At 40.5% G+C, this 12,125-nt stretch overlaps 1 protein-coding gene across 2 annotated transcripts in view; it reads left to right on the top strand.

Annotated features, from left to right (window-relative positions):
* dock4b (dedicator of cytokinesis 4b) overlaps positions 1 to 12,125 on the top strand; it is a 141,334-nt gene that overhangs the window by 83,789 nt on the left and 45,420 nt on the right. For both annotated transcript variants that reach the window (XM_085385937.1, XM_085385938.1), the window contains exons 19-28: positions 21 to 104; positions 802 to 902; positions 1,748 to 1,829; positions 3,638 to 3,808; positions 5,630 to 5,822; positions 6,243 to 6,379; positions 9,585 to 9,719; positions 10,127 to 10,225; positions 11,379 to 11,473; positions 12,011 to 12,086. In XM_085385937.1, the coding sequence (XP_085242063.1) occupies positions 21 to 104; positions 802 to 902; positions 1,748 to 1,829; positions 3,638 to 3,808; positions 5,630 to 5,822; positions 6,243 to 6,379; positions 9,585 to 9,719; positions 10,127 to 10,225; positions 11,379 to 11,473; positions 12,011 to 12,086 (1,173 nt within the window). The remainder of the gene's footprint in view (positions 1 to 20; positions 105 to 801; positions 903 to 1,747; positions 1,830 to 3,637; positions 3,809 to 5,629; positions 5,823 to 6,242; positions 6,380 to 9,584; positions 9,720 to 10,126; positions 10,226 to 11,378; positions 11,474 to 12,010; positions 12,087 to 12,125) is intronic.

The following is a 12,125-nucleotide window of genomic DNA, read 5'->3' on the forward strand; positions in this document are numbered from 1 at the left end:
GTTTTGTACTTCTCTAACAGTTTCTCCAGGACACCTTGGACACCCTCTTCGGGATTTTGGATGAAAGCTCCCAGAGATATGGACTTAAGGTGTTTGATTCACTGGTAAGTCAGTTGTCCAAATGGCTCAGTCGTGTCGCAGATTCTTTTTTGTGTGTGCGCATTCTCAGTTTTTCTTCACATCAGGAGCCATCTGATAGTGTTTGAGTCAACAGTAAGAGCAGATACACAAACTCCAAGAGAAAGATCTAGTGATGTAACGCTTCAGAGCTCGCTGAAGCAATCTCAACCTGGTCATGCTGCACTGAGCTGATAGTGTGAGCCCGGAGATCGATCTCTTTCTCTCTTTCTCTCTCTCTTTCTTTCTGTCTCTGTCTCCTCATGTCTCTCTCTCTCCAAATCAGTTTCACACTGACACACAAGCACACTTTCTCCTCTCACTTTGGCGTTATCAGTGATGAAAAGGTCTAGTGGGCCGCTGTAGCCATCAGGTTTTCTTTATGTTGCTCGAGATCAATCAAACAGGTTGGACGAATGGACTTGTGCTCTGTGGCTGGACAAGCTCAGATCATACAACAAGCTGCAGACATGAAGTGATGGGTTTTTAAAAATATTTCTAGAGATTTGTGTGCAGCATGTAAATACGCTTCTTTTTAATCTCGTAGCCTCATATGAAAGGCACAATTTTACATTCATGCATCTTAGATAAAACTTTATTAAAATACACAGAATTCTTTAGGGTTTTTTAAGCGATATGCCAACATGATTTTTTTTTTTAAGTTGTCTTCTCTGTTTACTCTAGGTCCATATCATCAACCTTCTCCAGGACAGCAAATTCCAGCACTTTAAACCAGTCATGGACACCTACATCGAAAGCCACTTTGCTGGAGCTTTGTCCTACAGGTATGTGATGTTTTAGCATTCACTTGTAACAAATGCTGCAGATTTTCAAGGCTACATCACAGAACCACACATTGTATTCTAATAAGATATCACAAGAGGTAGGCTGGACAAGAGAGTCCAACCTACGTCAATGCTGAGAGGCAGCTTTGCTCAGTCATGTGCTTTGATAGAAGATTGGATGAAATGCTTATGGTGCCCCCTGGTGGATGAAAAGTGAATTAGAAAATTGTGCTCACTTTTGTCTCCCTGGATTTCATTTCTCCTCCATCACACACCTGCTGTTCTCACCTCACCAGTTGTTTCTTTCAGTCTGTACCCATTTCTGTCTTCTGATATTTTTGTTAAACTTTCTTTTGTAAGCACACACACCGCTGCCACATTTCTAGAAGTTCTAAACAGGAAACAAAGATACTTAAAGAGTACTCTCATAAGTACTCAATGCCATATGTGTCAGAAGCGCACCGCTGGATGAAGATGATCTCTTGAGTTGAAGAGTTTAATTTCAAAGTTCGACCGTTTAAAGCAGCAGTAAAAAAAAACTGAAACAGATTACAAGTGGGTGGGTGGCTAGGAGCTTTTATTACTCTTGTCAGCCCGCAGTTTCATGATTATTACACATGGCTGTAGTATTGTATTGATGAATTAATGTGACCAGAGTTCATTTAAATAATGGACGATAGACTGTTACATTTTAAAACATAACACTGTCTCATCTATATTTGCCAAATCCAGTGAGAGAAGCAATGCAGTTGTACGGTGTGTGTGTGTGTGTGTGTGTGTGTGTGTGTGTGTGTGTGTGTGTGTGTGTGTGTGTGTGTGTGTGTGTGTGTGTGTCTCTCCTCCAGGGACCTGATCAAAGTGCTGAAGTGGTACGTGGACCGCATTGTTGATGCAGAGCATCAGGATCACATACAGCAGGTGCTCAAGGTGAGGCATGCACAAAGACAGCCAGGCCAGTATTTCAAACTGTAAATGCAGCTGCCTTTATCGATACACAAATACACCCATGCACACAATGACACAATCCACTGCCACTCCTGCTAATTCATACGTTCTTCTACCATTTGTTATCCCCCACCTGTGTCTATTACACTGCATGCAATTTTAATGAGCAGAAGCACAGTGCCTCTAGTGTTGGGAATCCTCATCACATTTTTCTAATGACTCATGCAGACACACTGTCAGTGGAGCACATTGCGGCACCCAAACTGTGGCTCCTCGTTTAACATTCACAGAATAGATTCTGCACCAGAAGTGAAATGGTAATCTGTAGTGCAGTAAATAATGAATAAGCGGTACAGTGCAGATGTGCTTGCAGGCTTTTCCACGTAGAAGCAGACAAGAGAATCTCTTTAGACGGGTTTAATTGCGTATCTAACATGTCGATGTGCTTATCTTTAGGCACATTCCTTTTTTAATAAAAAGCAAAGCGGATCACTGTCAAAAAACTGCTATATTATAAATGAGCTCAATAAAAATAAAATTAAAGGTTATCATGAATAAAATTGTTTTATTTATTTAAATTCATGTATTTCAAGACTTTGCCATAGACTGTATATTAAAGGCGTTGGTAGTCACATCAATGTCAGCTATTGCTTTTGAAGCTTCAAGATGGGCATTTTACTCAGTGTTGTTGTTTGTTGTTTTGTACCCACAAATGACCTAATTTGGAAAAATAAATCATGTAACTGCTAGCATGATTTATGCTATCAGAGAGACACAGATACCTGCTGCCATGTAAGTCAACTTATAAATAAAATAAAACTTTTACTCACTTTAGAAACTGGAGCATGGGCGTCTTTGACAGTATGTTGGTACAATTAAATAAGCAGCCATGTTATTTGTCAGGTAATTGCATTAAACCTCTTCCACGGGACATACAGTCGGAGAGATCCAGTTCAGTGACTTACATTAATTGAGGGGATCTCCGAGCAGATGGCTAAAGGCACCAACTTGTTATTCAAAGCAGCCGCTCTATTAATTGTCCAGAGCTTTAAGCCCTTACAGTTACAGTTGGATACAATACAAAAGATACAATTTAAACTGCTGAGGTGTGTGGAAATTTGCTCCTACGTTCCTTGAAAGAACAAATTGGCATCCAAAGTTCTTTTTGTATTCCAGTAGCTTTAGTGATCTCCCTCCATGAATTTGTTGACATATGTGAGCCCTATATTGATGCTATCATTATTATTGCTTTTAATAAGTAGGCGATTGTTCGATGCGATGCGCAGTTAGCCACATTACTTTATTGCATCGGTTATATCTAAGGAGGTTCACGCTAGCTTACACCGTAAGTTATGGTATTTGGTTTCAGCGGGGTTTGTGGTTATGGTGTACATCTCCCACTGAAGCGTAAATCTCCACCCTGACTGTAAATCTGTCTACTACTGTTTTTAAATTGGGCACCCTCACATTAACATCTGTGAGTACTGGACAGCCTCAAGTGGCCCTTGAGATCACAATGCCAGAGTGACTTATTTGTTTTGTTTCAATTTATTTCTTCATGCTTGACTCAAAAACTCAAAATGATGAATTCATTATCAGAATTGCTTGAATAGTCTGGTACTTTTGACTTTGAGATAAATAAAATAATAAGAGATTGGATGAAATTCATCAGGACAAAATGTACGAATTCTCTATTATCTGACAACTTTCCCTGGAAGGAACTTTTGTGCTTTTTTCCATCAGGCGGCAGAAGACAAATTCTTTTTTCCTTTTTTCCTCTTTCCTCTCAGGCCAGCGAGTACATTTTTAAGTACATCATCCAGTCCCGTCGGCTCTTTTCGCTCGCTACAGGAGGCCAGAATGAGGAAGAGTTCAGAGTCTGCATTCACGAGTTGTTCATGTCCATCCGCTTCTTCCTCTCGCAGGAGAACAAAGGCACCACGCCCGTCGCACAGACACAGGTGTGTATGGGCTTGTGTGAAAAATCAGTGACAGGCATGAGCGTATCTTAAGATCTTTGCAGCTTTGTCATACATGCGCCTGATTGTGTGAATCTGAATGTGAAAATGTGCGCCACTTGATGTTTTCTTTCTCAGGGGCTCCTGTTGATGCAGTTGTGAAAGGTGAGAAATTGGCTGTAATTGAATTTCATGCTGCCAGAGGGTTTGGAGGCAGAACAGGGATTTCTGTGGCAGGTTTTCCTTAATCAGTGGGAGGTCTGCACAGCAGGGCAGCTGCCTTCACTGATTTCAAAGAAGACCAAAACAAAACAAGCTAAAGACCCCAAAGATAATCCTAATTACACACCAGAAACAGATGCTTGTGCAGTGGTGTATTTGTGCACTCTTTTGTTTTTTGTTTTTTTGTGGGGAAAAAAACTGTTTTTTTTTCCTGTGGTACATATGTTGGTGCTGTGGTGTCCATCTGATCTTATGTCTTCTTTATCTGGGATAATCCAGTTAAATTTCTCATATTTTCCTATATTTTTTAGTGTTCACCTCACCCACACAAAATCTAAACATGTCTTTTCTTTTAGAAGCCATAATGAACTACACATTTTTGCAAAAACCTCACTTTTAATCTTCAAGAATCAGATTGCTGTTGCAACTTGAACTATTCCAGCTGCGCTCTGTCCATGCTCTGTCTGAAAACCTCTGTTTTAGTCCCCCACTGACTTCTGATCTGTATTCTCAACACAACAATAGCAGTGGGAGAATGCAGGTCGGGCTAATACTAATCCCACTTAATCTGTAACATCTAGCACACACACGCCAGCATACACAAATACATACACACTCAAAAACATAAGCAGCAAACCCATATACAGATAGGCAAACTGTTTCTTGCACATATGGAATTTATCATGTGCAGAACAACTTGAGATTGGCAATTTGGTATTTAACTGTCACTCCTGTTTTAGATTTTATACTGTTAAGTAAAAATGCAAAAAAACAAAACATGATTTGAACATATTTTTTGATATAATTATGCTTATTTAATGCAAAAATTAGATATGCTGCATTCTAAAATTAGTAAACACACTGTGATTACTCAGAAAAGCTACTTCAGTTGGGCAGTTACGGCCCCTGTTGCCTTATTTAAATGGATGAAACATCTTTTCTTCAAAGAAAACATCTTTGACAGTTGCTGGAAAACAAAACAGCATTTGTCTTCTGCCAGAATGTCCCAGAGAAGAAGAACGTTAGTGTTACAAAAAGAGAGACTCAAAGGGAGATATTTAGTCCTTTTTTTCTCAACTATTCAATGAGAAACTGACAAAACCTGACAGGAAGAAGGAGAATCTGACAGCCAGCTACAAACAAGTGATGGGCAGCAATCCTAGCTGTCCTTCAGCTTAATCCACGTAATCCGTGCCTGCCAGAGTTCTGACTAAATCCAAGTGGGGCCAGTGATTCAGGGCAGAATAGTAAATATTTACCTCTGTTTACTAAATAAAACAGCTGTCTAGAAACATAGTATGAATATTAAGAAGAGTATGCAGCAGTACAGTCGCTTCTTCTTGAGTCAGTTCTTATCGGTTGAGCTGAGCTGCAGGGCATCTTCACAGTGTCATTAGGATGTAGCTTCTTTATTATGCTACTTACATCATTAAAGTTAGTGAAAGATGTATGGTAAAATATTTACTGCATATACATCTATAGGAACACTCTCATCATGGTTTTCAGCACAGTGATTCCATGCCTGGAGAAAGCATTTAAACAAGAATGATGTCCACCTGTTGCACCTGCACCTGTTATTGAACATTCCCTCTTTATGCGCAGGCCGTGTTCCTCCGAACATTTCCGGCAATTTACGGCGAGCTGTTGAAGATCTTCACTGTGCGGGAGGTGGCCGGTTTCGTCAGGGAGACTCTGGGCAGCCTGCCTACCACCGTCCATCCTGACTGCCCCCTGGAGGCCGTCAAACTGCAGTGCATTGCCAAGACTGTGGAAAGCCAGCTTTACATAAACCCAGGTAAATACTAGTAGGACAAAAAGCATTTATTCACAGCATTTGGAACATGATCACAACTCTTTAGCTCTGCAGTCCCATTTGAGAACATACCTTAGCTAATTGTTACCCTGCAGTGAGCCAAATTCCAAGTTATTAAACTGTTCTTAATAAAGGGTTTACACTGAAGCAAATTACTGTGTCAATTTTTTATTTGCAACACGCTCCCAAAGGCTGCATGTAGCAGGGAAAAAACATCCCTCATGCAAATCATATGAATGTCATACAAGATTTTCATTAGTTCCAGTCAATAATGTTTCAACTGAGCATGAAAGCAGAGCAGGACATTATGGCCCCGCGGAGAAATGAGTGTAGAAAATTTTCTTAGTTGTTCCCGTTCTGTTATTTCTACTTCATTAAGTCTTTGATGTGTTTGTGCTGTAGATTCACGATGCATCCTGTTGCCGGTGGTGCTTCGAGTGCTACAGGCCCACATGCAGGAGCAGAGAGACCTGGTCATGTGTGCCCAGATCCTCTCCAGCATGCTTTCTCTAATCAAGAAGGAGGAAAATGGCACTGCGGTGAGTATTACACTCATAACTGAGAGCCATTAGTCAGGCCCCCCTGCTTCCTTAAAGAAACACTGCAGTGTTTTGGGAAATACACTGGCTTTCTTACTGATGAGGAAACTGAGACAGCTGGTTAACTGAGCTTAGACTAAAAAGCTCAGGTAATGAAATCCATCTAAAGCATATTTCAAGCTCAAAACCCAAATTTGTTTAATCTCTTAAAAGCTTATAGCTGTCTTTAGAATTTCTTTCTTTTTGTTTTATTGATTAATAAAAAACAGTTTCAGGTTTTTATTAAATGTTAGTGCCAGAAAGAAATCCCTGGCCTGGCCTGACTAGAGCCTTTGCTTTTAGTTTTTTTAAATTTGGCCAGTCAACTCCTTGCACTTACATCCCTGGATGCTGGAGGTCCCACTGGCCATTTGCACCTGTCTGCATCCCACTATTTCAGTAGACTTCAGTAATGCAGAGAGCAAACGTCCAATTAAACTCAGAGATCGAACAGTGGCTTTCGGTGTAAGATCGCTCCTTCCGAGCCTAATGATGGCACCGTTTGCCACATTGGGATCCTTGTGACTTCATCCTCTTTCTCAAATTTAAATCCAAGATGAAAGGTTGCCTTTCTCTTAGAATGAAGGAGATCCCATGAGCTCAGGGGGAGGAACTTAAAGGTGATATCTGCCAGTTCACCTGAAAGACAAAACGCAGACTTAACAATGTGGTGTATGCTGTGCAGTGCAGCGAGGAATGCCCAGACCTCTACATTGGAGAGACCAAACAGCCACTTCACAAGCGCATGGCACAACATAGAAGAGCCACCTCCACAGGACAAGACTCAGCAGTCCATCTGCATCTTAAGGATAAAGGACACTCTTTCGAGGATGCCAATGTTCACATTTTGGACAGAGAGGACAGATGGTTTGAAAGAGGAGTGAAAGAAGCCATCTATGTCCACTGTGAGCGACCATCTTTGAACAGAGGCGGGGGTTTACGACACCAACTCTCTGCCATCTATAATCCAGTTTTGAGATCCCTTCCCAGACGCCTTAACGCCCACTCACATCCTGGGCCATCTGATCTCAGGAATTCGCATGATAAGGTGGGGCCAGGTTTCACAATGAACTCATCCGAAACTCTGGCTGATTGGGACCCACACCCAGTTTCACACTTTGGCTCAGGCGATTAAAAGATCATCAGGGGGTCCTTTTGTCCCTCTGTGGGGGGAAACTCCCACTAGGTTTATATCTGGGACTCTCCACCATTTGACTTTAGAACTGAAGAAGCTTCTCGGATGAGAGGTGAAACGTCTTCAAGCAACTTAAAGAAGTCCAGACGCTTTTCTTTGCAAGCTCCTTTGACTATCTGCCAGTTTGTTGCTTTTGATGGATTGCATCACGACTCAAAGACGCACAACAGTATTCTTCTCACCTGACTTTGAACAAGAATTTTTTAAGTCATTGCAGTCATTCATCAAATCATTGTGCTGTTGCATAAAGATCTGGTTACGCTTTAACATGTGGTGTACAACTAAAGGCGTAATTCCTACAACTAAGTGCTGATTCAATGGAAATTAAATGGAACTTTAATTACTTGAAATTACAATGAAATTATATTTACCTACAAATAATAACAATTTCATGGTAATTTTGAAGACAAACAAGAAAAAATAAAAGACCATCAAAATTTGCAGACCTGTGCTTTTCCATGAAAATTATGAAGAAGTTACATAATAATGACGACTATTTATACAGTGCTTGAAATTACTTGCGGTATAACTTTTATTTCCTCTCGTGTAAAATACCTGAAGTTATGTGTTACTTAAAATGACTTACAGACTACCGAAATGTTCTTGCAGTATACCAAGTTCTTTGTTTCCTGTAAAAATCTGACTTGTCACCCCCTTATTCTAGTGCATACACCGTTAAGTACTTGTAGGTAAATTTAAAGACATTGTAACTTCAATAAATAACACCATTTAATCACTCGGGAATTACAGCCTCAGTTGCATGTCTTATTATAAAGTGTTAGCAAATATCCCTGGCTCCTCCAAGTCATAGAATAATAACTTTTTGAAATCATAAATAATATGGTGTAATCGCTTCATAGAAACTTGTGCAGTTGCAATCAATTCCTGATATTTTCAAGAATCTGCATGACAGTATCCCTCCCATTATATCTCCCAAAATAATTAAAGAAAGTCAACACCACAGGAATCAGTCCTACACCAGTATCGTTGCCAGTACACTGCAATAGCAGATTGCTTTGTTGCGTGTATATGGTCAATTAGTCTTGGTAACCGGGACACTGGCAGCAGTGCAGTCCAGTAATGAGAGCCATCAATTTAGCAATGGACACTGTCAAAGCGGCAGTCACTTTGAGCTGTGTATGTGTATTTGTGTGATTTGCCTGTCTGTGTGTACCTGCTCAGGTTGCCGGGCTTTTACCGGTCCCTGCAAAGGAGGCAGCTAGTGGAAGAGGCAGCCAGAAAAACACATACACAAATGCGTGCACACATGAGCACCCACTGGCACCATATCTAAAGGGAAGTGACAGCAGTGGCAGTCAATGTGCCAGTGAGGCTCCTTCTCATTATCACTCTTTCCAAGACCTGTCTGTCTTGTCAGGGGTAGAGACTAGAGAGAAAAACAAACACACACACACACACACACACACACACACACACACACACACACACACACACACACACACACACACACACACACACACACCAGTTTATTCACTGCTCTATTTGAGTTTCTTTTCATCTTTAACTGCCTCTACGTCTTTTGTATTCTACCTTCTCCTATTCGTTTCCATTCTCCTCTCTCTTTTTTAAGTTATAGTCTCAAAATGTTCTGCATGGCCCTGAAACTTCTTATTAGTCCACATTCTGGTGCAAGACTCATTAAAACTGATGAAAATAGAATTACAGGGTAGCGGTGGCAGGGCGGGGAGGGGTGTAGACGTTGGCTCGGAGGCAGAATGGTGTCAGTTGTTGAATCCGGTTGAGTGTTGTGCTAGCAGAACAATGCCAGGTAACTTTAAGAGGACATAAGTGCACAGATGGAGTCTGTTTGAATTTTAGTGACTCTTACGTTCAAGATTCACATTTTTTTTTCCTTTCTATTCTAAATGCTAATACTCTCTCTCTCAAGGTAATGTGGTACTTTGATATGTGATTCATTCTCACATGGGTGTGTTTTCTTTTCCCTCTCAGGAGCTTGTGGTGTCTGAGGAAGTGGAGCTAATTGTGGAAAGCCTGCTGGGAGTTTTACTGAGGACTATCTTGGAAATTAGCAACCGGCCCCAGCCTGCTGGAACCTCCATGAGACTACAGTTCCAGGATGTCACTGTATGTGTGTTTTACTGTGTGTGTGTGTGTGTGTGTGTGTGTGTGTGTGTGTGTGTGTGTGTGTGTGTGTGTGTTTGTAAGCTAGCTTACTGCTATAAATGCCAGAACTTGACAATATGTAGAAGCGTAATTAGATTAATAAACATAGTTTCTGGAATGGCGGAAATGGTGAGGTGGATGACAATGTGATCATCATTGTCTGATGAAGGAAGGTCAAGGAAACTCTTAAAAATCCTGTTAACATAAGTACAATTCTTACTAGTTCCACTATTATTTTCAAAGCACAATAGATCTTATTTTTTGAACTCATTTCTTCTCCAAAAGGACAGAAAAATAAAAGTTTTCCCTGAATATGCAACAACATTAAAGCTCCATCTTCTCCCTCTCATTATGTGTTGTGTTGTCAGGGAGAATTTGTGGCATGTTTGTTGGCGCTTCTGCGACAGATGAGTGACAAGCACTATCAGAAGCTGCTGCAGGCGTTCAGCAGCAAAGACGACCTGAGGGTAAGACCACTCGATCTTTCTCTCTTTCCCTCCATCCATATCTGTCTGTCTGCAAGTCTAAAAGTAAAAGATTATAATTAATGCCTGTTGATGGTATTACTACAATTTCTACAAATTGTGTAGAATTGGGCAGCAGGAAAAATAAGAGACAGAAAGATATTAAGTTCATGGGTTTACTCTATTGGGAATTAATGTTAACTGAAGTAATGTGCTTTTTGTGAGTTCTATTTCTGATACATGCATCAAAAAAAGTGTAATCAAAAGAGTTTACTAAGTGAACCCTGATGCTGGGTTTGGTGGTAAAACCCAAGTGAAACATGCAGATGAAACCAGATTTACTGCTTTCACATGTGCAGCGCATCTTTCTAGAGGCTCAGACTTTGAGTGTATAATATTATTACAGTTGATAACACAGCACATCCTATCCTATGTACAGACTACATAGTTACATAGTAGATCTGCATTTGCCTTAACACTTGAGAAGTGTTAGGATCAGATATTTGTGTACAGTGTAGTGTCCTTAAATAGAGCTGATATTAACAATTCAGCACCATGGACAGATGCAGAGGAAGTTGTTCTACCTTCATACTAACTCTGAGCAGATTTAATGTGGTTCACACTGGAAAAGAGCCCCTTTTCCATTAGTACCTACTTGGATCAACTCGCCACAGCTCACCACAGGTTTCAGGGTTTTTCATTAGGTCATAGTACCTGTACGGCCAGGGTTCCAAAGCGATCCATGCAGGTTCTAAAATGTGATGTTGTCAGACTGCATGCCACCAATTGGCTGGTCAGTGGTGTCACTCGATGAGTCATAAGAGCATCTTGTTTGTTAATGGAAAATCGGTCGATCCAAGTCTATCTGAGGAGGTACAAATGGAAAAAGGACCTACAGTGAAGTTTTAGGTTGTTTGTTTTCCCACAGAGCGTGCAGAGATAAAGAGAAGTCAAGAAGTAGCTTATAGCTAGAAAATATTAAAATGGCCAACAGAAACATTTCTTTTATATATTTTTAATTATACCTAATATATAATAGGATAGTAAATGGTTGTCAAAAATAAGCTCCATCCCGAATCTTTCTTCTGCAATAACTCTTTACTGAGTAACAAACTTAATGTGCCTTGGTGTTGTTTTGCATGTGTTTGTGTTGCAGGATTTCCTCCTTCATATCTTTACAGTCTTCAGGATCCTAATCCGACCAGAAATGTTCCCTAAAGACTGGACTGTCATGAGACTGGTCACGAACAAGTAAGAACACACACGCAAACAAATCAAGGAAAGCAGGAAGAGGACACGAATGAGGACAGACAGGAAATCAGAGGCTCATGCAGATATGCAGTATGCATCTCACTCACAACTAGTCATTTATTCTGTTTGTGTGCTTTCATCTGCTAAAATATTCAACCTTGGTTCTCTCAGTTAACACTTGATTTTGATCGCACAAAAAGCTTCAGAAGATGGAGAGATTTGAATGTAGTGTGCTCATTTAATATGAGAGTAAATGCAGTGCTTATCCATCCATATTATTGTCTGGAGGTCACTATCAAGTGGCACAGAGATGATATCATCTAGGAAAAACAAGTAACAGTTGTTTCATAATGAAAAGGTTTTGTCAGACAGAAAAGTGTAACTTAAAAATGTTATGCCTTAGCTATTTATGGTTTTGCCTCTCTGCTCACATTTTCCTTTAGCAGTGCAGAATGGAAATGACAGATTCCCCTCCAAGGTGACACAGTAGTAATCTTCTCCACCTCTTGCTTTCTGCGTCCCTTTTTGTTCTTTTAGTGTCATCATCACAACTGTCCTCTACCTTTCTGACGCTCTGAGGAAAAACTTCCTCAATGACAAGTTTGACTACAAGGTAAGGGAAGTTGGCAGGCTTTGTGTGCGTGTGTGTGTG

The sequence above is a fragment of the Rhamphochromis longiceps genome, linkage group LG17 (assembly GCF_057381845.1).
Source record: "Rhamphochromis longiceps isolate RC_006_pf linkage group LG17, R_longiceps_female_GT1.1, whole genome shotgun sequence".
In the NCBI taxonomy this organism is placed as follows: Eukaryota; Metazoa; Chordata; class Actinopteri; order Cichliformes; family Cichlidae; genus Rhamphochromis; species Rhamphochromis longiceps.